The 26444-nt window shown below is 40.0% G+C and overlaps 1 protein-coding gene across 2 annotated transcripts; it reads left to right on the forward strand.

The window, feature by feature from the left end:
- Positions 1–621: 621 nt before the first annotated feature.
- Positions 622–26118, forward strand: ankrd50 (ankyrin repeat domain 50). Of its 2 annotated transcripts, none has more exons than XM_051859948.1 (5): positions 622–798; positions 2858–3568; positions 7990–8207; positions 20796–24337; positions 24497–26118. In XM_051859948.1, the coding sequence occupies exons 2-4, from the start codon at positions 3108–3110 to the stop codon at positions 24332–24334; spliced, it is 4218 nt and encodes a 1405-aa protein (XP_051715908.1). In that variant the 5' UTR covers positions 622–798; positions 2858–3107; the 3' UTR covers positions 24335–24337; positions 24497–26118. The 2 variants fall into 2 exon arrangements, with proteins under 2 accessions (XP_051715908.1, XP_051715909.1); XM_051859949.1 differs by lacking the exon at positions 24497–26118 and adding an exon at positions 8640–8658 and having other exon boundaries at positions 20796–21205.
- The last annotated feature ends 326 nt before the right edge of the window (positions 26119–26444 follow it).

Genomic DNA, 26444 nt, shown 5'->3' on the forward strand with positions numbered 1-26444 from the left:
CTAACGTTGCAATGATGAAGTAAGCGTTGATTTCTTCTGCAGAGGCGGCGTTTCACGTCATAGATAGGCACATTCCAGGAATAAAAAGCTTTTATTGGACTAACAAGGAAGTTTTCAGTTCTGAAACTTACAGGATATTCTTATAGTCTGATGACCTCTTATATATCAAAAGCTCAAGGAAAAGTTGATTTCTCAATTCATGACCCCTTTAAAGCAGCAGATGACAAAACTGTGGTGGCGTGCACAAGAATAAACAGAACGTTAATATGCGTTATAATGATCATTCTTGATTTGAATTGTAACAGATAATAGACAGGATGATAAAGGTGATGATAAAAGAAACATGTAGTGGAACAAATTACATTTTTGGTATTATTAATTTGGTAATATTAATTTCTTTTGCAAAGTAAGTAATAATATAAATAACAAATTTTTATGCAAATATTTTATCTTTGTAACTTTATGTAGTTTATTTTACATTCCACGTTTTCTTTCTTATTTCCTTTTTATATGCAACGATTATTTATGTTTGCATTGGTTATGGTTAACGTCTGCTGGCGAATGTTTAACAGAACTACATGACCCATCATCCTCTGCGCATGCGTCACGACCAATGGGCGGAGTCTCGGGTTCAGCGAGTGTCGGTCTGCGGGAGGAGCTCCACAGAACAAACCGACACACAACCCGAGTGGAAAATGTGAAAGGAAGAATCGGGATTGGAAATAACGACAGAAAACCGGCATAAGAGTGTTCCTATGTGGATGAGACATGATATCTGAGAGGACAGAAGCGCTGAAGGTGAGATATCTATTAGATATTTAGCTGAAGTTCCACTCAGAGTCACCGCGTCTAGCCTGGACGCGAGTGACGCGACGCGACAAACTAGAACGCTCCCATTATGATCAACGCAACGCTTGCCGTGCCGACAGTTGCGTTGAATGTAACAGGAGCATTCTGTTGTTGATGCGTCGCGTCGCTCGCGCTTTGAGTAAACGGGCAGTTTTAGCCGTTAAAATAACCGGGTCGATTCAAATAAATGTTTTTATAGAAGAAAATTAATGTCTAATGGTGGGAAACTCGGACCCGTGTAATGTGTGTGTGTGTGTGTGTGTGTGTGTGTGTGTGGGTGTTCAGAGTCTTTGTCACCCGGGACGGGCGGAGCTCGGGGTTGGTTTATGTGACCCGTTAATGTACGTTTCTGTCGGGTTCTGATGGGTTCTGAACGGGTTTGTTTTGATGAGCCGTTTGAAGAATCGCGGCGCTCAGATTCGTTTTTGGCTCTTACAGACATTTGCTATGGTGACCAAAGTTTCCGTTAAAAACAATAGCGACTACAGTATAGTTATTCTTACCACAGTAAAACCCTGCTAACTTAGAATTATTATCAGCTACTGTCTTCAAAATGAAGACATTTGACAAATTAAAAAAAAAAAACTTACTGTCAAACTTACTGTTTTAGGGAGATCCCATATTATTTTAGCGTGATTTTACAGAAGTAACTGTGGTGAATTTGGTTTTGTTGGTTTTATTATTTGGCGACAGTCTTGGTTTGTTTTCTAATAGGAGACCCTGGCTGTGTGTCAAACCTAGTCAGCATTTTTGGGCCATCATAGTATCGTTGTGAATCAACAACATTTTTGGGGCAGCATCATATTATGTTATGATATGATAACATTTTAGGACTTCAAATGTAGCTGGCTATATTCATCCCTGATAGTCCCAAAATGCTGCTGATTCACGAGTTGTTCCTCCTCACAGTTGGCTCAATATTTGCATATGTTTCAGTGGTTCGTTGCTCTTTTGAATGTTGGCCAAAATGCTTGCAGCATGTGTATGTGATGCCAATGATGCTGTCTAGTTAGGCAGCACATCCGAGGTGCACTTGGAAGGAGCCATCGATGCTCCTCTGAGGTATTTGCATAGGTATTTTTGCGAAATAGCTTGCTTCCTAATCTAGTTGAGAAATAAACCTGTATATTGTGAATATTGTTGCTCTTTGACAGATTGCTTATGTTCACTTTTTAATGTCGCTTTGGAAAAAAGTGTCTGTTAAATCCATAAATGTAGATATAAAGTCAGCATGGCTCAGTGGTTGAGTAAATTTGCATGGATTTTATTCATGAAGTGTGATGGTGGACTGATAAAGTTATTATATTTTGATGAATGTTTTTCATTATTTATTTACATTAATACATTTGGCCGATGCTTTCTCCAAAGCGACTTTCATTGCATTCAATGTAAAGATTTTATCAGTTCATGCATTCTCTTGGGAATCGATCCCATGACTCTTGGGAATCGAACCAGTCAAACCCATGACTCTTGGGAGTCGAACCCATGGCTCTTGGGAGTCGAACCCATGGCTCTTGGGAGTCGAACCCATGGCTCTTGGGAGTCGAACCCATGACTCTTGGGTGTCGAACCAGTCAAACCCTTGACTCTTGGGGATCGAACCCATGACTCTTGGGGATTGAACCAGTCAAACATTTGACTCTTGGGAGTCGAACCCATGACTCTTGGGAGTCGAACCCATGGCTCTTGGGAGTCGATCCCATGGCTCTTGGGGATCGAACCCATGACTCTTGGGGATTGAACCAGTCAAACCCTTGACTCTTGGGAGTCAAACCCTTGACTCTTGGGAGTCAAACCCTTGACTCTTGGGAGTCAAACCCTTGACTCTTGGGAGTCGAACCCTTGACTCTTGGGGATCGAACCAGTCGAACCCATGACTCTTGGGAGTCGAACTCCTTGCTCGCACCATGTTTCAGCTGTTTGTTCACTAAAATAAGTGTTAAGAAAGTAAACGGGGGAATTTTGATTACATGTTTGCTTTAATGGTGACTGTGTGTGTTTGTTTCAGGGTGTTTCATCAGCCCGTTAGAGCTGCACTATGGAGACCTCACTGTGTAGGGTCTGAAACGCCCCCGACATTCAACCCCATTACCTTCAGGGTCCAGTTCTGCATTGGTCCTCTGCATTTGACGAAGGGAGGAACGGTCACTCAAACTCATCGTCATGATGATGAACGGGTGTCTAAGCAGACGCCCTCTCGGGGTTTGAGCATGCCCAGTACAATCTGAACGCCCCTCTTGACCCGCAGGACACAGATCATGGCCCAGACCAGCCTGCTGCAGGGCAAACGCTTCTACTGCCGCGAGTGGGTCTTCCACAAGATCCAGCACTGCCTTCAGGAGAAAACCAACAACCTCAGTGCTCCGGGAACCACCGAATCGCTCCACCCCGTCGGCGGGCCGGGGAAGGGCGGGTCGTGGGGGGTTCTGCTGGTCGGCGGTCCCGGCAGCGGGAAGACGGCTCTGTGTACGGAGTTACTGTGGCCCGGTTCTGTTCACGGCACCCACCGCGGGCTGCACCAGCACTGTCTGGGCTTCCACTTCTGCCGGCCGGAGGACTCGGACACGCTGTGTGTCAGCAGGTTCGTCCGCGGCCTGGTGTCTCAGATATGCCGGTCGGGACTTGTCCCAGATTACGAGGAGAAAGTGAGAGAGCCGGCGGTCCAGAGCGCACTGCAGCCGGGAGAGTGTGAGAGAAACCCAGCGGAGACGTTCAAGAGGTGAGGAACATTCATTTGTTAACTAACATTTATTTCTATAGAGCTTTATACAATACAGATTCAGAGAAATAAAAAGGAAAATAACAGTGTTGTGAAATGACTTCAACTTTTGACTTTTTAACTGTAAAGCAGTCGGTATTGTCAGTAGTAGTTCACATTCAATGTTAATTTGTCATTCAGAAGAGTAGATTTAAAACACTTGATGACTTGATTCCTGAACTACCAAAAGCACCTGAAACTGATAATAATCTTTGATTAAACGTCTTTGCTCTGTTAGTATTAGAATATATAAAGTTGGGCTGCATGATTAATTTAAAAAAAAAACAGTGATATGACATAGAGCGATTATCAAATCACTAGGGCTGCCCTCGACTAAAAAAAATTCTAGTCGACTAATAGTCATTCGTTTAAGTGATTAATAAATCATCATAATGAGCCTTTAATCACCTATATATAATACAGAGCCTAATCAGCGCTCGAACACACGCATAAAGCTTGCAGTAGCACACCGGCAAACTTAATGATTATGAATGTGGCATGAAAAAACAGAAGGAGACTATAATTTATTGATAAACTATTTGTGTGTTTTCGGCTGCAGAGATGAAGTTGGCAATGCTGACTCGTCATCTCCGCAGTAGTGGACATGCCTATATGCACGATTCATATAGATCACATAGTCTGAGAATATTTATTTTCCATTTGAATTGGTTCATTTAAAAGTAGACATTTCAAGCTTCCCATAGATATATTTCACATGACAGTGAGGCAAGTATATGCGAGTTTCGGTTCATTTTTGTCACACGCTCAAGTTCACAGAGACCGAGACGGCAGACAGCGCATCCTGTTTGTTTTCATTATTTCACAAAAGCACAATGTTTTGTTGTTATTGTGAGTCTACAGAAATAAAAGCAAATCATTTACAGTTTTGAATGTTTGGTTATTCTTATCTGTTTGACCAAAAATGATGGAGTGATCGCACTGGTGCCTCCATGTCATGCAGTAAGTGCGCTCTCCACACAAACACTTGGATATGCACCGAATAATAGCGCACGTTAACGTTAGACTGAGCGGACTTGTAAAGTTGCTACTACTTACATGTTTCAAGTGAGGATTTTTTTTCTGCGACTAACCGACTAATACCAGTTTTGGCTGATTAAGCCTCTTCTAGTCAACTAACGGTTAGTCGACTATTAGGGGACATCCCTACAATTCACAAAGGCTGCGATTGAATGAAATGTCTGTGCTGTGTGTTTCAGAGTGAAGCGCAGCACTGCGTTCATTTACATGTGAGCAGCTCACGATCCGTCTCAGAATCACATACTTGTGATGAGAAGCTCTTATTAACAAAAGAGAAGCTTTAAAAGAATCCCTGTGGTTTTCCACCAAAACAAAAGTTTGATGGTTTAAGGATTGAAAATGAAGAAATGAAGATAACCATATATATTAGTGAGGTCATTTTACAGTTGTAATGTAAAATAAAATTATTAATATTATTATTGTTCTGAAATACATTTTTTATTTCACTGTGATTTATTTTTTTATCTAGTAATATTAATACTTACTATTACTAAAAATATTATTATTATTATTATTATTAGGTTTGCACAGTATACCGGTACTATGGTAGTATCACGATACTAAAGCTTCAAAATACTGGCGATGCCTCTATTGTTTTATGGTAGTATCATAAATACAGTAGCACCATAAGTATTGTTGTGCAGCAGTTACACTGTTTAAAACGTTCATTCGAACACTTATGGCTGTAAAAACAATACAAGAGAGCTCTTGCCTTTCTGCTGTGCCCTGTGTAGTAAATGCTGTGTTGAATTCATGCCTTATTGAGTGTTATCTGATGTGTCAGTTCAAACACACGTCTGAGTGTGTGTGTGTGTGTGTGTGTGTGTGTGTGTGTGTGTGTGTGTGTGTGTGAACGGACTCTTGCCTTTGGACATGTGTTTTGATGTGACCTCGAGTGAAGGTCTCACCTGCAGCTCACACCTGAACTCTGTGAACTCTACAGTTCTGCTGAATATGAGCGAAGGTCTATAGATGATTGAAAGAGCTCTGTGTTTGTGTTAAGAGCTCGAGATGAATATGATTTATGAGTCAGCGTTTGATTTATTCAGTATCAGTTCTGTCTTTGCAGAATTTACACTAGGTTACTGTTAAAACGTTTGGGGCGAGTGTGTTTGTGAAAGAGTCTCTTCTGCTCTCCAAGCCTGCATTTATTTGATCAAAAATACAGTATAAATTGTGAAATATTTTTACAATTTAAAATATCTGTTTGCTATGTGAGTTTATAGTAAACTTTAATTTATTCCTGTGTTCAAAGCTGAATTGTCAGCGTCATTACTCCAGTCTTCAGTGTCACATAATCCTTCAGAAATCACTCTAATATGCTGATTTGCTGCCTTTCTTTACTTTGAGGGTGGGTTCAGGTCGTGTCGAGACAGCGTTTTGTTTATAGGCCGGCTTCAGCCTTCAGCTTTCGGATTCGATGAGGATCTGGTGCTGTTGTCAAAGGAAGCATCCGTTATGGTGGTAATCTGAAACTCATTGATCGGGTCACTGACATATACTGTGTTTTTACCGTGGTCAGCAGGCGGGTTAAGTGCTTTCACTGCTGATGAATCCTTGCAGGATATCTTTAAACATCTTCACGCTTTACGTGTCAACAACTGATTTCACTTCAAAGTCAGAAGAAATATAAATATGAAACCTGTTTTTTGTGTATGATAATTTTTGCACTGTGGTGTTGTTTTCATGACTTAAGCACTTAGACACACATGCAACAAAAGTGAGTCAGAGCTTGAGTCTCAAGCCGTTTCATCAGCTTTATTCTGGAGTAAAAAGCATGTGTGAAAACACACACACACACACACAGGCTCGGCTCTGAATCAGATGGGTCAGTTTGGACCGAACGCTGATCTGAAATCAGAATCGGTTCATTTATTCCAGCACAGTATATTGAGGGTTGGTCATGCGGTTAAGAACTAATGAAGGATGAACGTGCTGGATCTCTGTCTCTGTCGTTCTCTCAGAGAGATGATTCAGCAGTTTGTAGTCGATGGTTCAGACAACATTTAAAGACTCTTTTCCTCTGAACAGGTGCTGATGTCAGTGCATGGTTTGTGAACAATCATGTAGTTTGTATTTGATTTAATCAGTGTCTTTTCATGCAGGCATTGATTTATGGTTCACATTGCTCCGTGTTTTGGATATGCACATTGCGCACATTTGCATATTGTGGAGTTTGATATGCTTATAGTAGTTGTAGGTTGGAGTTATAAACTTGTATTGTGAGGATTTGTTTATAACAATTTGGTATATTGACGAACCTAATTACTATTTGGTGATGATGTGTGTCACTGACACGGTTAAATGATGCAATGACTGCTACCTGACAATCTGCTTGTATTTCTCTGCTGTAGTGCATGCTGGGAGATTTCAGGCCATGCGCCCACACTCATGTACAAACACACTCTGTTAGTGTGTGTGACGTGGGCTGAGTGCCCGGTTCACAATGAGACTCCATCAACCGCCATATTCAGACTCGTCTCTCTCTATCTGTACGTCCGAAGCGTTCGGTCAGATGTGCAGTATTTGAATAATGAAGCTGTGATATGGTGACTGATTTAACTGCTGACGTAAGAGAGTAGATGCTATTGAAACAGTCTTTGCTTAACCTTGAAACTGCACAAATCATCTTGTGTACATCAAATCCAATGTATTAAAATCCTTTTAATATGCTTATCATGTGCCTTCAACAGCTGCCAGTGTGATTTTATAAAGAGAAGCTTTGTAATCATTCCTGCTTTGATGATCTGTTTGATTATTCAAAGAACAATGTTATGCACACACAAACTCACAGCGCTTCACTGCAACCTGCCAAAATAAAAGTTCAGAAAACTATCGGCAGAAACACACAAACTCACAGCTCTTCACTGCAACACGCCAAAATAAAAGTTTGGTTTAACTTGAAGAAATTATGACAGAAATATATTACTATTGTACAGCAGAAAGTACTTCTCAAAGTAACAAGTAAAAAAGTCATTTATATTTTAAAGAATATCACACGATTTTTTCATCCATGTTTTAAAATAAACTGTAAACCATTGTAGTGCAGCACAAAAACATAAAAAAAAAATTGTTTAATTTGACAGCAATTTAAAAGATTATATAAATTGTTAGTTATATGCAATCATTTGATTACCACTGTTTTTGATAATAAATTTGTATTAAATCATAAAAATAAAAAACACATTTCATAGGGTCCTATTATTGTTAAAATTGAAATTGAAAGTGTTTAATTTAATAAAGTTTTATTAATGTGCATGTTTTGTTTTTAAACTTTGAAAACATTAAACATCTCGTTGTAAGAACCTGAGATACATGTTCATCTGTGTGTGTTTGTCTCTCAGGTGTGTGCTGTTGCCGTTGTTGAGCTGCAAGGCTCCGTCTCAGGCTCTGTTTGTGGTGGTGGACTCGGTGGACGAGGGCTGTTTGATCGGAGACAGAGACCAGAGGTCAGGAAACATCGCTGAGCTGCTGGCTGCCCATCACGAGCTGTTCCCGCCATGGCTCCTGCTCATCTGCTCCGCCCGCCGACAGAACAAACACATCACCAAACTCTTCACAGGTGACGCTCTTTACCTGCACTGTGTGTCTGTGATCATAGATGACCATAATCTGATTTTTTTTTTTTTTTTTTTATCATAGCAGCAACTGTACTGACTTACTGACACTGAGATGTGTTATACAGTGACAGGCTGATAGTGTGTTTCAAGGGCTGGGCATGGACACAAATTTCACGATTCAATTCGATTTCGATTCAGTTCCTATCTTAATTTATGTTGGGAACATTACTTTAATATTGAAGGTTAAAACTGATTTGTATACAAACATTTAAATACCACACGGCAGTTTTTATAATAATAACCTTGTAATGACATAATTGTTTCCACTCCAGTTAGCTTTTGAAATATGAACATTTGAACATTTTTATAATTCATTTGTTGAAAGTATTCTGTCTTTCTCTTTCATATGCTGGTTTTCCTCATTGTCTATGAAGAACAAAAATCGTCTTCAAGGTATTGTAAATGTGCTTAAAAATTATGGGTGTTCCTTTACGTAGTCTTACATCTTACTATGAGCAGAGGATGGCGCATAAAATAATGGTAGATAAGGAGAACTTGTTTTCATGATGAACTTATTCAAACACACAAAATATCGAAGAACAGGTTAAGTAAAAATATAGTGCATATGTTTACCAGAATGCTCTTCTAGAGTTATTTATTCTACCTAACTATTGAGTTTATGGTCATTGAGTGACTTTTCTGAGGTAAATGTGACGTTACGTGACCCAAGCTGTTTTATTGATGCTTTCCATGGTTAAAACACAGATCGATTACGTGAGACATGATTCATTTCAGTAAGTTGTTCTGTATCTTTCAACACCTTCTGATGTTCATTCATGTGTATTTGATGCTGTAACTAGTAGTAAAGAGAAAAAGATGATCGATTCAGTGATCTGTCACCACACATGAAAAAGCCACAAAAACACATTTATTAAATGAATTTAGTGATAAAACTGGCAGAATTTGAAAGCTGAGACTTTGTTTAATATCAAAAGTATCAAAGCAAAAAGATTGTTGTGATTATTAGATGGCAGGAGCTACAGATAATGTTTAGTGAAGTTTTGTTCACGCATCAACTGAAAACAGCACTAAAAGATTGATTCTTGAGATTTACCAATAAATATCGGTTCATCAAAATGAGAATTGATTGAAATCGAGAAATTTCGATTTTCAACCAGCCCTATGTGGTACTTTCGCTTACTTTTGGTTTTCAAGATGAATACAATATTATAATGTGTTCATTTTAATAATTATATGCCCCAATACTAGCAAAGAAAAGCAGTTGTTGTGTGTTCGGTCGAGATCAGACTGGATGAGTTTCTCAGCGCCTGCAGCAGGAAATCAGCACCAGATGTGTGAATATTTCTAATGAGCAGAAAGACAGTGAGCATGTGTTATGTGAGGACAGATAAACGCTGCTGTTTGTTTTGGCGGTATGGATTCTGTCTCCATAGCCGTCTGAAACAAAAACCGTCATTGACAGAGTTTGTTAAATCTGTCCTGTGTCTTTCCTACTCTGACGTTTCTTCATTTTTTTTCTGCATTTTTACTCTTGTAGCATATTATTCTTTCTCTGTTTTTATTAGAGATTCGTTTTTGCTTTTAATATATTTTCACATTTTAACCTTCATTTTGCCATGAAAATGACTAGAATCTGGCATGGCACTACAGAATCAAACATATTCTTTCTCAGTTGCAACTTGTAACATTAGTAAAGATTTCTTGCATTTAATTTACAAATTTCTTGATTTAATTTACATGGACCACCTGCAGACTGTAAAGTTTCAGGAGTGACGACCGCATTTAAATACAGGAGTGAATCCTCTAAATTATCGTTCTGTGTTTGTACGGAACACGACTCACTCCTGAGACTGTTATGATTGACACTGTGGTAACCATGGCAACTCTCTGGCATCCTGTGCATTTGGAATCCTCTATTGTTTTGACCAGAGTAATATTACAGCGACCAAATGCTAATTTAATTAAAGGGATCATGACATGGATTTTTTTAAAAAGTTTTAGAGGTTCACTTATAATGTTTATAAAGTTTATTTGCACAGGAAAAAACATATATATATATATATATATGTGGGAAAAACAATTTTTAACCCTCATTCTGACCTTCTGTCTGAAATAATCAATTTTTAAGGAGCGGCTCTTTTAAGGCTTGTCAGTAAACAGCCACTGTTATGATTGGCTAACGTCATTGTATAGGAAACCGTATCAATGTTTTGAAAACATTATCCATATAAAACCGTCATTTACAGACAAGGCATTATGAAATCATTTACTGATGGTTCATCTGTCAACAAAATTTCTTTGAGAACTCTACACTTTGCCTCGATTACAAAACAATATGTGGTCAAATGCTCCGAACAAACATATAATCCTCCGACGCAATCCAGGACACCATTAAAATAAACCATCCACTTGTTTCTGATGCTGGGATCCTTCTGAAGTCTGTTCCATTTGTCCTGTTGTCGACAGACTCAAGCGTGTGGAGTAAAAGAAACTGAACACGCATCTGTACACTGTACCAGTGTAGACAGCGTCAGTCATTATAATGACTTCTGTTTGCTTTTGACGTGACACTCACATCCAGTTTAGGCAAATGTAAGCTGTTAAATGACTTAACACCAGTGGGCGGGGCCTATGATGCAATGATGTATAACTATTGGTCGATGTCTTGCTCAGGAGGCGGGCATATGCAAATGTATTTGCCCGTGTGATGTCACAGATCCCACAGTATTCAAACAAGCCGTTTTTGGAGCTTGATTAAATAAATGCTTTGTTTCTAATGAGGAGGATGTTTTAAGCTCTGAAACTTTCAGGACGTTTTAATACAAAGACCTCTCATATGTCAAAAGATCGAGGAAAATTTGATTTCTCATGTCATGACCTTTTAACTAAACCACCGAGTTTTGTTTATGCTTGGGCTGCTTTGCATTGTCCATTTATTATAAGCATTTTTGGGTTTGTTGTTTTGGCTTTGATCATAAAACTGATTAAGTTTATGGAGTTATTAAAGTAGGCAGTTGCGGGTCATGATAGTTTGGTTGTATTTTCAATATTAAGCTTTTGGATGTATTCTGGGCTTCTTTTTGTTTGCTTTTTTCTAGCAATATCTTGCAACACGAATGAGTCAAGACTCAGACTAGTTCAACAATTAATTCAGTTTGCTTGTACACACTGCGTCAAGTTTTTGTAAAGGCGGTTGTCACTACATGCGTTTTTCGTGAGTTCATTCGTTTGTACGACTCTGTGTAAAGAACAGGATTAAGCACTAAAAGGTGAACTGACAGTCAAATTTATCTGCAGTGTGGACGTTGAGACGTTTGAATGTGGCATTGATGCATAAATGTGGCTAATTATATGTTGATGTGCTCAAGGTTATGATGTCAGATTTCTGGAGATGTTTTTGCAGTTTTGTTTCAGTAAATGCTCTTTTTTTTTTTTTTTTTTTTTTGTTCTGTGGTTTTGAGTTTTGAAAGTTGCCTGTTTTTGTAGAACACGCTGTCATATGCCACGCGTTCACAATTTTTGCAAACCACAAGCTGTAATATTGCACAAGCACATATTAGTCTTGTGATATTCAGTCGTTCCACATTGCTTTGTGTTGTGTTTGTGATGCTGAGATACTGTGATATCCCAGCTGGACTGAGAGGACTTTATTTGAGATTTTTTGGCATTTAGTGTGTGTGTGTGTCTCTCAGCACAGAAACAGGCGGCAGGCTTTCAGAATCCAGGTCAGTTTACGGTAGTAAAAATACACTCTGTTCGTGTGTGTGTGTGTGGTGTGGGGGGGGGCACACAGTAAACATCAGTGACCAGTAAACACTGACCTCAGACCAGAAGATCAACTGAAAGCCTGAAGTGGTTCATGTACAGCATTAATATCAGAAGCCTTAAACCACAGATTATAAACACCAGCATCACATGATCAAAATTCACTCGATTCTCTTTCTGAATTCACATTCATGCTCTTATTGTGCGCATTATTCTGTTTTCTGCTAACGTAAGGGTTGGTGGGGATGTTAATATTAGCTAGAAACACCATAGCATATCCAATCAACTACTTCTGGATGAAATCGGCAGATAATTAGAGTGTGATTGAGCAGGTGAAGTAGAGATGCACCAACACAACTGCTTTGTTCTGCGAGTCAGATGTCAGATTCACCCGACTACACGACATGCGCACACTTATTCATTAACACGTTTGACCGTTAGCTGTGTTTGGGTGCGAGGGGCAGATCTCTGTGACCTCTGTGCCATTCCCATGGTGACGGGGCTTGTGGGTCAAAGGTTAATCTGTGGGAAATAGTGCAGAACCTTCATACTGTCACACTGCTGCTGGTTTAAAAGACTTTGTCATAGGGTTGTCACAATACCAGCTAGGGTTGTACGATATTGACAAAAAATAATGTCTCCATTTGTTTTTGTGCTGGTCCGTTGGCTGGTTTAGGCCCGTTGTTGACAGCTGACTCCTGAAGCTTTTCATATTCTTCATATTCTGTGTGCTGATCAGTTCACAGCAATGACGGAAATTCATTTTTTTCATTAAGGTGCAATATTTGCCATCTTAAATTGATTTCCATGGACCTTTTAACCTTTTATATGGGCAGTTTTTCTTACTTCATTATGTGTATGCATTATCATGTAAAGTATATCATTATAATTCTGATATCAGTTAGAATTAAGTAATTCGTTTTTTGCGCTGCAGAAGTGCCACAGAAGCTGCATCTAAAGTAGCATTGAGATGTATTTACACTGCAATTACAACTGCATAAATAATGCTGAGATTAATGTTTAAAAAAAATATTCTGAATATTATTTTTTTATTTTATTTTTTTTAAGAATGAAATACTTTAAATATGAAACTGAAAAGGTAGGTGCAGCAAGTCACATTGAGTCATTAATTGAGATTCGTTCAAACGTCTTTCAGGAACAAAGTAAACAACTGTCTTTATGAATGGAACATTGATTCATTGATTTGTTCATAAATGATTCTGATTCATTCAGAAATGAAACACAGCTGTGTTTTGCTCAGAGACACACAAAGGTTCTGTCACAGCTTTGTTTGGAACTTTTTCATTGGCAAATAGAGCAAAAATGGACAATATTGACAAGATTGCATCTTGTCACAATAACTTCTTCTTTATTGAACTGTTGTATAAAATCAATAACACATTTGATATTTGGGGAAAACACTTGTGTATGAATGCTTCTGGTTTTCGCTTTCAGTGCTAAGAATCTGCACAGATCAGAAGGAAAAACTCTCTATACACACACACACACACACACACACACACACTCGCACTCGCACACACAGACACAGGTTTGTTTTGCTATCTTAGTGAGGACATTGCATAGACTTCTACTGATTTTATATCAGGTCAGTTATATTTTCTATCACCCAACTCAACCCCTACTCCTAAACCTACCCATCACAGAAACATGTGAAAACACTAGATTTAAATAAAAACATCTTTCGGTTGATTTTAAACTAGTCAATGTCCTCACTAGTGGGTTGTGAAAGTATTTCACAATGTAATTGAGGACATTTGGTCCTCACAAATATAGTCAAAACAAGTACACACACACACACACACACACACACACACACACACACACACACACACACACACACACACACACACACACACACAGAGAGAGAGAGAGAGAGAGAGCCCTTGTCCACATGTGAAGCATATGTAAGCCCTTTTATTTTTTTTTTATTTATTTTAAAGTTACAATTACCTCACCTAAGTCCTCTACAAACAGTCTTTGTTTAAAATAGCAGTAAAATAAGAACAAAAAAAATTACAAGCAGTAGCACAAATAAACACAATAGAATAAAGATAGAAATGAAAGTTGTAGTATTCAGGTACAGAAATACTACAAAAATTTAATAAAGTAATCAAATGAAATTAAAGTTACAAAAGTTATTTAGTCAAGAGCAGTGAGTGATTTTCTGTCTTTTGTTGTTTGATTAACTTTAATGACACAGACGGCAGCAGGTTTATTAGGTTGCTGTCACTTTAAGAGTGAATGCACAGATCCAATATACTGATACTCATGTTTTCTTTCTCAACTGTTTATGTTCAATAAAGACATAACCAACTGTGTTTGAGGATACTCACCAAGATGGGCATTTTGACATAACTTTTGTGTGTATTTGGCCATTTAAGAGCAATAAACCGAAAAAAGAACTCAATTTGGTACTTGTGAGCTGTTTGCGAGGCGGTTTTATGTGCCAAACGCATGAATATTTAAATTGGCAAGACTTAAAAAGACTATTGTGATGATACAAAAGTCGAAAGTCTTGTATCTGCACTACAATATGAATGTGTATCCCATTTGAGCTCATGCTTCATGCTGACTGAAAGAGGAGGAAGTGCCTGGTGTTGCTGTCTTTCCTGCAAACATCCCGTACCTTGAGCTGTCATCGTACAGATGATTGTCCTGTTTCCTGATTGGCTGACTTCTTTCTCTTTTTTCATATACTAGTTTTTAAAATAGTATGCTAGTATTGAGGTTTCTCATCAGACAGTGAGCTCAGTATACGTTGAGAGGACTATCCAGGTTCAGTACATCTTAAGCTCTGTTAACAATATCTGTGACATACAGTAAAACCAACGCCATCGCTACTGTTCATGTCACTGTGTATGAAGTGCTGTACTTCAGATATGCTAATGAGCATTTGGTTTCTGACCAATCATAACAGACTGGGCCATCTGACCAATCAGAGCAGAGCAGACTCTCAGAAAGGCGGGGCTTAGAGAGACCAAATCCTTGATTGAACCGTTTCAGACACTGAGAAAAGAGCTGATGCTGCAGTGGATATTATGAGAAAAGTAAAGTGTTTTTGACCTTGGATGAATGTAAACCTGTTGTAACAGACTCAAAACAACATTAGGAGCTTTTAAAATAGTATAATAGGGGCACTTTTAAGTAAAATAACATACTATGATATCATACTCTTCCACTATCCAGTTCAACAATAGAGCAACAGTCTTTCATCTCCGGCTGCAGCGGAGAACATGTCTGTACATGATTTTATGTTTGTATATAATGATTTTATCTCTCTCTCTCTCTCTCTCTCTCTCTCTCTCTCTCTCTCTCTCTCTCTCTCTCTCTCTCTCTCTCTGTGAGAGTGGTTGTGTCCTCTGACTCAACACACACCAAACTCACTGCTGAAACACTGCATTTGGATCAGAACTCTCTCTCTCACACACACACACACTTGAGCTTTGAATTGGGTAGCTTGTGTTCGGGAAGTTTGCTGATTCAAGTGTATTTTTAGGAAAGTTTGCTCTCTTTGGTAAGAGCTCATCTCACATAATTACAAACGTGGAGCAGCAGACGCTCGCATGTGTAGGGCGGTCGAGGGCGAGCGATGTTTCATTCATGCAGAACCCTCACCGCATGTACAGAGAGCGAGTTAAAATAGGACGTAATCAGGAGACACATGTGTGTGGGGTTTAGGGTTTCTGTGCGGCTTTAACATCTGACGGTCACGACTCTATTTCAGACAGACTGGAGAGGCCAAATCGACCCCAGATGATCTCAAAGACGCCATCCTAACTAATGATTGTTTTGATAATTGACTAATCTAATGATAATCTGAATAATGATGCTGAATTTGAACTACATTTAATCAACACTGAATTGAACTGAATCAGCATTGAACTAAATTTAACTGAATCAACGGTGTCTTTAGAGCACAATTTGAGACATTATTGAAACTCGTGTGAGATTACAGAGGTTCTTTTTGAGAAGCAGGAGACTTATGCAAAAGGTTTGATCTCAATGCAGACAATGTGAAACCATTGATCTCATTTGTGAAATCTCTTTCCTCTGGGAACTCACGCTCTCTTTATACGTGCATATGAAGGTTCACACACCCAAGTGCAGTTTACAATGGCCACTCCTTATGTAAGCACACCTGTCTGTCGTTCTGTCATATGATTGATGAATTCATTTATGGCTGAAGATCCAGTTTCCCCTCAAACAGCCTGCAGCATCTCCTGAGCCTGCGTGTGAATATAACAGCAGCGTGTCTTTTCTCTGTCGTTGTTGCTGTTAGACGGCTTTATCAGCAGGTGCTGTAGAGTTTCTGACCTGCCGTTCACATTGGACAAAAATGCGGTGAACTCTGTGTAAATGGCTAAATGCGCTTAATGCTTTTATCATGTGAAATGAATGTATTATGTTATGTGTTCAGGACAGGATATGTTCAAATAGACCTGTGCATTAGTGTGAATGCAGCCTATTAGACTTGCCGCAGCAATAATACTGAGAAAAAGAGAATAATCCCTTACTGTGCTTGTCTGGAAAACTTTCAGATACTTTCATACTTTCAGATACTCTCAGAATTTTTTATTGCTCGTAATGCATTTCTTTGTTCCATTTTATTACCGTATATTTGCTTGTATGGTTTGAAGCTATATTTAGTTACAAGTACTTAATTAGGGGTATCATGTCACAATAAATTGCAATACAAAAATGCAACAATATGTGTTGTGGATAGCAACAATATTTGTTGTATATATTTCACCCAAAATTAAAGTTTAGACAGAAATAATTTAGCATCAAATGTGATAAACCCAGAAGGTCACACTTTTGAGCTTCCATGTTTATTAATTATTATTAAAAGAAAAAAAATGTTATTTAATAAAATACAATATTTAAAGCCTTTTAAATGTATGTAGGCAGAGAGTGTAAAAAACATTTTTAGCTAAGCTGAATTATGAGTATTTCTATTCTGGTGTCTAATACTTAACATACAATTTGATTTATTATTAATTTCTAATTATTTCTAAGTAATTTAATAAAAATGAACAAATAAATTTGATATCCAAAGTCGCTAAACTAAAGTTTTATTAATAAAAAAATATAAATAGATCAAGACTTATTTTAGAATCGGATTGTGGTTTTTGGAATCGGATCACAAGGTGTCTAAAGATTCCCGCCCCTCCCCGAAGTAACACTGATAGAAATCAATTCTTTCATATGGCGCAGTATAGTATTGTTGTATTGATTGTATAAAATATTAATGATAAATTAGTAGTATCTGGCACAGAACCCCTTTTCTTCTAAGGAAACCTGGAGAACAGGGTCAGATTTGGCACTGGTATCCTGTTGCTAGAACAGGGCTTTCCTCGACCTCCCACCTCTCTGATTGAAAATACATGTGTTTGGTAGGATTCTGAAAACATAAAGAAAGAGGTTTAGTTTAAGATAAAACAATGCTAAATCTTGAATATGCTCTGAACTCTTGAAATGACTCCAGTGTTTACTAGATAGACAGTAATTTGTAACCCGTATTCTAAACCCTGTGAACTCTTTAACTGGTGGCAGCTTTCCAAACCCAACATCCCTTCAACCTACTTAAACAGATGAGTTAGTTACATGCAGGCCCGCTGGCCAAATAACATATTTGGGTCATCTGTTCCACTGCCCCACTTTTAGTCCCCCTACAAGGCCCCTTCCTCTTTCAGCCTTTCTATTTCCTTCATCAGGAGTCGCAGAAGCTCAAGGCATGGAGACTGTTGTGTGTTTTGAATGGCAGGGTGAAGGTCTGGGTCAGTTAGTGCACTAATGACAAAAACAACCCTCAGCCGGGCCGGGGCTCAAAGCAGGAACATGGGTTGTAACCTGCGGTACATGCTTTTGGCCCTGTTTACACCTGGTATTAAAGGGTTAGTTCATCCAAAAATGATCCCATATTTTACTCACCCACAAGCCATCCTAGGTGTATATGTTTTTCTTCTTTCAGTCAAACACAATTGGAGTTATTAATAATTATCCCAGCTCTTCCGAGTTTTATAATGGGAATGAATAGTAGCTGAGATTTTGAAGCCCAAAAGAAAGACATATACACCTAGGATGTTACCCTTTAAGATGCATTATGGTCGATCGGATCACAAGTAGATGACGGTGAAACATTCCCGTTTACACCTGGTGTTTTATTCTGTCTCTTTTGTCCTGATTTCTTCGAGGGGGGGTCTATGGGCAGGTAAATGTATGGGTTTTTTCAGATCTTTCGATCTACTGAATGAAATAAGCTCACACAATTTACCTATGAACAGAACCGGAGATGACGGAAAAACATACGGTGAGCAGCAGCTTTCATTTCTGCTCATAAAACCGCAAAAGACCAGCTAAAGGCTGTGAGTGTGTATTAGAAACCAGGAATGGTGAGAGAGCATTGTGCTTGGTACGTTTTTCATCTTCAAACCAAATTTGGGTCTTCGGCCGACAAAGTTTAAATCCTATCTGGCTAGAGCGCTTCTCATAATGTTTACACGTTAGGTCAGTTGGCGGAGAGTAGGCGGTCTTTTGTGTTGGTTTGAACACATTCGACCACATGAGCATCTACACTACGAAAGCAATCCAGTCGAATGCATTTTCGACTACCTCTGGAAGTGGTCGAAAGTGGACAAGCTCAAAACGTTTTAGAGCCCATTTACACCTGTATTTAGTGTCGTCCACTTGTGATCCGATCGACCAAATACATCTTAATACCAGGTGTGAACAGGTTATTGTGAGGTAAACTGGATCTAAATGTTATGCAATAACTGGATATTGAAAGCCAATGGTATGAAGGAGAAGAAGAAAAAAAGATGGCATGGAAGGCGGGATGATTTTCCACAGGTGTGCCTCTGTTGTCATTCATGCTCCGGTTTAAATTTCACACAGGTTTTATTTGGGAAACCTCAGCTGTTGACGGCAGCCCCGGGCCTTAAGCACCAGAGACAAAGAAAATAACTCCTGAGCCCTTTCAGAAAGATGGACGTTATATAATCTCATTCAAAAGGGGTTTTGTGAACTTTTCAAACACCAAGGGACTGGCCAGGAAAGATGTAATCTGTATTCTGTTTTTGTGTTGCTAGTTTGTCTTTCTGAAGAGCTGAAACACTTTTCTGGGGTTTGACTTGAAAAGTGTATTGTATTGACTTGGGATTGTTGTAAACATACTTATTTCAGAGAGGAAGAAGTCCTATTTTTATCCTCTTTCCCATAGAAAATAGACTTGTATAGATTGTATGAGTGAGTGACCAATTAAATTACATGGGGAAAAATGCTTTGCTACTCTCCCATCAGTGGGGGCTACAGAAAGATTAAGACATATGCGAACGACCTTAGAGAAGTTCATGTTTTTTCCTTTCCTTTGACCTCTGAGTTTGAGTCCATGGGAACTGTAAATAAAATCTGTGCATAAAATTCTTGATCTGCCCTTCAGGCCCTTGTTAAACAGGCATGCCGACCCAGATAAAACTATGGAATTTGCACTTATCTGAAGCAGAATGCCTAAGCTGTTGACATCTGTTGGCATAAGTGCTTGTTTGTAAAACTCTTGGTTCTGCCTTGTTTTATTCTGCAAAAGTCTCTTTACAGTTTACATGAAACTCTTGAGAACGCCTCAAACTGTGTGAAGTTGCAGATGTGACCTAGTTCTGCCACAGGAATCATTATACGTCTTGTTTTATTTGCTAGAGAAAACAAAGCAAATTCCACTCATCTTTTCTGCAGGAAAAGTGCCTTTATCGGTGACTTCTGGACTTGAGTTTTGTATATTCTGCAAGGTGATGAATGTCTCTCTCTCTCTCTCTCTCTCTCTCTCTCTCTCTCTCTCTCTCTGTCTCTCTTTGTTTGCAATGCTGATGATATAGTTGAGTGCATAAGTTTGCATTCCTCGTGTGGTATCTGCAAGATGTTTACTATTTAAAAAATGCATTTTGTTTTATGTTTAGTATTGGCCTGATGAAGCTATTTCACGTAACAGATATATCCCACAAGGCAAAAGAATAGCTGAACTGACTTAAATTATCCTGTTATCTTCATCTTTGTTTTTTCTGATTGTGTGATAATCAATGACTGTTTGTATGTTTTGTTATAGTTTTGAGTACTTACTTTGTCCTGAGTGGTGAAGCTGTCACATCACGTCACTTTCTTTAAAAAATCCTCCTGCATATTCTTTGAGCATTTCACATTGAGGACAAATGAGGGACACAAAAAACTATTACAATAGGTGCAAACATTTATTGATGCTCAAGAAGACACACTAGGAACCAAGGGGGTGGAAACTTTTGTAAACAGGATGAATAATGTAAATTTTTATTGGATTGTGGGAAATATACTTGTCTTTTATAGCTTCTGAAGGTCTTTTATCTCTTTGATTTGTATGAATTCTGCAATTTAGGAGACAAAAGGGGTTTTCAAACTCTGTAAATTTGTATTTTTGAACACACATTTTTCCACAGCGAACCAAAAACCTAATCGTTTTTTTGAAGATGCTTGTCAGTTGGTAGCTGACATCACCAGATCGAATATGCAGTCAGTGTTGTCTGCTCAAAGTTGTGTCCCAGTTTTCTAAAATTCAGTAAATGCTATGACTTTATCCACAATTTATGTGTCATATTCTCAGGCTGATACTCATAGCAATCTACAGCCATCAACTTTTTTTTTTTTTTTTTTTCATCTTAGAGTAATGTTATGTGTAAACTTCACTGTGATCAAATGTGACTACTGGCAATGTACAGACCTCAGGTCAAACTAATCGCTTTTTGTCTCTGTCCTCTTTGTAGGATTCCGAAAGATCAGCCTAGACGACCTACGGAAGGCCTACATCGTAAAAGATGTGCAGCAATACATCCTCCACCGGCTAGACCAGGAGGAGGCCCTACGGCAACACCTCACCAAGGAGACCGCAGAGATGCTGAACCAGCTTCACATCAAGAGCAGCGGCTGCTTCTTGTACCTTGAGCGTGTTCTTGACGGAGTGGTTGAGAACTTCATCATGCTGCGGGAAATTCGAGACATCCCGGGGACACTGAATGGACTTTACCTTTGGCTCTGCCAGAGACTGTTTGTCAGAAAGCAGTTTGCTAAAGTCCAGCCTATCTTAAACGTAATTCTGGCTGCCTGCAGGCCGCTGACTGTCAGGGAGCTCTATCATGCAGTCTGGACTAAAAACATGACTTTGACAATGGAGGACTTTCAGAAGAAGATGGACATTCTTTCCAAGCTGCTTATTAATGGACTCGGCAGCACTAAGATCTTATTTCACTACAGCTTTGCTGAATGGCTCCTGGATGTTAAACATTGCACACAAAAATACCTTTGCAATGCAGCAGAAGGACACAGAATGATGGCCATGAGTTACACATGCAGAGCGAAGCAGCTTAAACCTCTTGAGGTGCAAGAGTTTGCCTACCATCTGATCAACTCTAACCTGCAGATCGAACCCTTTAATCTCGCCCTTTGGATGGTGTGGAATGGCACCCCTGCTAAAGACTCCCTGTCCACTTCCATCCCAAAAGAACAGGAGGTGCTTCAACTACTTGTCAAAGCCGGCGCTCACGTTAGCAACGAAGATGACCATGCTTCATGCATTGTGCAACAGGCCTTGGAACGTGAGGACTCTATTCGAACTCTACTAGATAACGGCGCTTCTGTTAATCAAACTGACTCCAACGGGAGAACTCTTTTAGCCAATGCTGCATACAGCGGAAATCTGGATGTTGTGAACCTTCTTATCTCTAGAAGAGCCAACATGGAGTTGGAGGATAACCATGGACAGTCGGCACTTACTCTGGCCGCTAGACAGGGCCACACCAAGGTGGTCAACTGTCTCATCGGGTGTGATGCTAACATCAATCACACGGATCATGATGGCTGGACCGCCCTTAGGTCTGCAGCCTGGGGAGGCCACTCGGAAGTTGTGTCTGCACTCCTGTATGCAGGTGCTAAGGTGGACTGCGCTGACGCAGACAGTAGAACTGCCCTGAGAGCTGCTGCTTGGGGAGGTCATGAAGATATTGTCCTCAATCTTCTTCAGCATGGAGCTGAAGTCAACAAGGCAGATAATGAAGGACGAACAGCGCTGATCGCTGCAGCATACATGGGCCACAGAGAAATTGTGGAGCATCTGTTGGATCATGGGGCTGAGGTCAACCACGAGGATGTGGATGGCAGGACGGCACTCTCTGTCGCAGCTCTTTGCGTGCCAGCAAGCAAGGGCCACGGCGCAGTCGTGAGCCTACTGATCGACCGAGGAGCGGAGGTGGACCACTGCGACAAAGACTGCATGACTCCGCTTCTGGTGGCTGCCTACGAGGGCCATGTGGATGTGGTCGATCTGCTTCTAGAAGGAGGAGCGGATGTTGATCATACAGATAACAATGGGAGAACACCTCTGCTTGCTGCAGCGTCTATGGGACATGCTTCTGTTGTCAACACTCTGCTTTTCTGGGGTGCAGCAGTGGACAGTATTGACAGTGAAGGCAGGACCGTGCTGAGCATTGCATCTGCACAGGGGAACGTAGAAGTTGTTAGAACTCTGCTGGACAGAGGACTCGACGAAAACCACAGAGACGACGCAGGCTGGACACCTTTGCACATGGCCTCTTTTGAGGGACACAGGCAAGTATGTGATGCTCTCATTGAACAAGGTGCCCGCTGCATTGAGGTTGACAATGATGGACGTATCCCTTTGATCCTGGCTGCTCAAGAGGGTCATTACGATTGTGTGCACATCTTGGTGGAGAACAAGTCTTGTATTGACCAGAGAGGGTACGATGGGAGAAATGCTCTCCGAGTTGCAGCACTAGAGGGACACAGAGACATCGTGGAGTTGTTGCTGAGCCATGGGGCAGATATTGACTTCAAGGATGCAGACGGTCGCCCAACTCTTTACATCCTGGCACTTGAGAATCAGCTGGCAATGGCAGAGTACTTCCTCGAAAATGGAGCCAATGTTGAGGCTAGCGATATGGAAGGGAGAACGGCCTTGCATGTGTCATGTTGGCAAGGCCACGTAGAGATGGTCAGGTTGCTAATCAACTACCATGCGGATGTGAACTCGTGTGATAACGAGAAACGATCTGCTCTCCAGTCGGCAGCTTGGCAGGGTCACATAAAGGTTGTTCAGATCTTGATCGATAATGGCACTGTTGTAGACCACACGTGCAACCAGGGTGCTACAGCTCTGGGCATCGCCGCTCAGGAGGGGCACATTGATGTTGTTCAGATTCTTCTAGAACATGGTGCGGATCCTAATCATGCTGATCAATTTGGACGCACTGCCATGAGAGTGGCAGCCAAAGGTGGTCACAGCTCCATAATCAAACTCTTGGAGAAATATGGTGCCACAAGTCTCAATGGCTGTAACCCATCTCCCGTCCACACCATGGAGCAACAAATGCCAGTTTCAGTTGCAGGGAAAGTGCAGTCACTCACTATTAAGTCTAGCAGCTCTGGAAGCACAGGAGCTGGTGATGTGCATTCTGCAGGGCGAGGACAATCCAACGGACCTGTTCATGCTTTCAGCTCACCATCAGAGTCTCCAGATTCAACAGTGGACCGGCAGAAGTCCTCCCTCTCCAATAACTCACTCAAAAGTTCAAAGAACTCTTCACTGAGGACCACCTCATCTACTGCGACAGCCCAAACTGTCCCCATCGACAGCGTCCATGCCCTCTCTTTCATTGAGCAGATCCAGCAGCATTCGCTGCCTCGCAGTCGCAGTCGACAATCCATCGTTTCTCCCTCCTCTACCACTAGGTCCGTCGGCACTCAGCCTGGCTCTCCAACCAGCGAGTTTGACTGGAGCCAGGTGAAGCCAGGCCTCAAGTCCACCAAAGCATCCAAGAACGGCCAAAACTGCTCAAACAAGGGAACATCCGGTGAGAGGAAGAAAAGCAAGAATAGTTCTTATTCACAGGGCCAGGTTCTTGAGTATGAGCTGACTCAGTTTGATAAAAGGCTTGTACTCAATAAGCCGGTGTCCAGCATTGCAGTTAAAGATCCTCAGTGTAAGATTATAGTGGGCAGATCCAACACCGTAGATTCTGTCCAATCGCAAGAGCAATTTTACATTCAGCCCCAGAGCTGTGCAGAGAAGAAGAGGAACGGCATTATGACCAACCCCAAATACCACCTACAGGGAAACCAGGTTTTTCTTGGGAGAGTTTCAGTCCCCAGAACTGTTCCCAGCAGGGGCCACCAGGACCTACTGGACAATTACCCAATAGGGGAAACGGAATTAAGCCTGAAACAAGCCCTACAGCTCCAGATTGAAGGATCGGACCCTGGGTTGAACTGCAAAAAAGAGACGCCATTATAACTGGTGAGTACATGACATTTAAAGATGTTTATAAGATATATATATATATGTATTATATAATGTAATAAGATATATATATGTATTATATAATGTCATATATGTATTGTAAGAATGCCAATAACTTCTCAAATACTGACCCGGGTGGTTTTGATGCCGTTTCAGATGTCTTAATCTTTATTGGTCATTCAGAAAGAGACTGTGCCAAAGTGAACGCTTTCATCCGCAAAAGATCTGAAACCATTTCTCACATTTCTCTGTGGAACATCTCAAGAAGAAAGGAAAATGAAAGAACTGAAGGGGGCATTGTCGCCCAATGGTGATGCAAATTAATACTTGTGCCTGTCAATGCTCCAACCTTCTTGTGGTGACAACCTTCTTGATGCACACAGACGCTTTTAATTTAATGCATTAATATTTAATAGGCAGTGGATGCACTTTCTTCCTTTGTTTTCTTTTTTGAAAAAATCTAAATTGTATTTAGTTTTTTTTTTTTTTTTTTTTGCCTTTTAATGCTTTGTTTGTTTGTTTTTAACAGAGTTTACTTTAAAAAAAGAAATGTAATTTTTTTCGGTTGTTTTGTCTTGACCTGTATAAGTGCAACTGACAGCAATGTGCCGCTGGAGTACGTTGTTTCCTCTGACAAATATCACAAACTTTGTCATATTCACGTCTGAGTCTCTTAAAATCTCCATTAGTCCTTCGGTGCACTCATAAAATCATGAAACCAGTCTTAGTTTACTCTTCGCACATATTTATTTTGGAGAAAAAGCCGCTTCCGTGTGTGCTGTATTGCTATTATCATGGTGCTATGTTTTGGCGTCGCCGGCTATAATTTTTTTTATTATTTTTTCACAGGCCTGAACCACAAATGTCTTATTCTGTCATTTTAACGCTATATTATATTTGTAGCATTATTGATGCCCTTAAAGAAGAGTAACTCTGGCTTTACCATGCTTCATTATTTAGTCCCTGTGGGACCTGTCTTTGTTTATTTGTTTGTTTGTATTTTCCTCTATTTACATAATTGCATATTTAAACAACTGACGGTGTATCGTTAACTACAGAGTTTGGTGCTAAATGCAGAGTTCTCAGCGACTGAAGAAAATGCAACAAGGGTAGCTTGTGTCGCAGTGAGAAAGCGGCAGGCGATGTCAGGGACTTCTGATTATAAGGTCAGTGAAAGGTCATTGTGCTTTTTACTCATGCCAAGCAGCAAACCGCAGTAATATTTGGATTTCAGGATAGGGTTTTTGAAATGTATACTCCTCAAGCCAAAGTTAAAACACAGTGAGGATACAAAAAAGCCCACGGTCTTCTGAAGCCGGATCTCATGTCTCCGAGCCGTGGGTCTCTGTGGGGGAGGGTGAATCGGGTGGGTGTGGACTGGACTTCAGAAATCTGTTTGCTATGAGAGGAGACGCTCAGTAAGGCCATATTGGGTGTAACTGCATCAGAAAGCTTGTCCTCTGAAGAATTACAGAAAGGCACTTTACTAAGCCTGAGACAAGGACACTTTTAAGATGAAGATGAACCCTGGACAGTATTCAGAAATCTCAAGCCATCTGTGTTACTGATGTTTTTTTTCCCCTCCTTTGTTCAGCTGTTTTGGTTCTGAGCCTGGAGTTTGTTTAAAGAGAAGTTTGATTGTAAATAGCTGACCGTGTACATCGAAAATGTTCACATTTTGAAATTTAATTTCCTGTATTATATTGAGCTGAATTTTCTGACATATTAAAGTGCTTAATAAACATATCTGCTTTTCTGCCAAAGCAATTCATTCTTAATTTGTGGTGTTTTTTTTTAAGTCGATCATGACTGTCACTGTTGCTTATGCTGATTTGAGAAAAAATCCCACAGACTTGCATTGCAGGAAGGACTCGAGCACCATAGATACGCCCTGCCGACACCCGTGACAGAGATTTGCACGGGTAATCACCCACTCTAAAAAATAATAATCTAGGGGACCTGTTACCACAACTTAAATAAATGCATGGTTGCAAGCTAAAAAAAATTTTTTTTGTTTTAATTAAATTTTTTAAGTTGCAAACATTTATTTGTTGAGTTCTGTTGACATAATGTTGATCATTACATCAACTTAATATCGTCTGTA

The sequence above is a fragment of the Ctenopharyngodon idella genome, chromosome 14, assembly GCF_019924925.1.
Source record: "Ctenopharyngodon idella isolate HZGC_01 chromosome 14, HZGC01, whole genome shotgun sequence".
NCBI classification, from domain to species: Eukaryota; Metazoa; Chordata; class Actinopteri; order Cypriniformes; family Xenocyprididae; genus Ctenopharyngodon; species Ctenopharyngodon idella.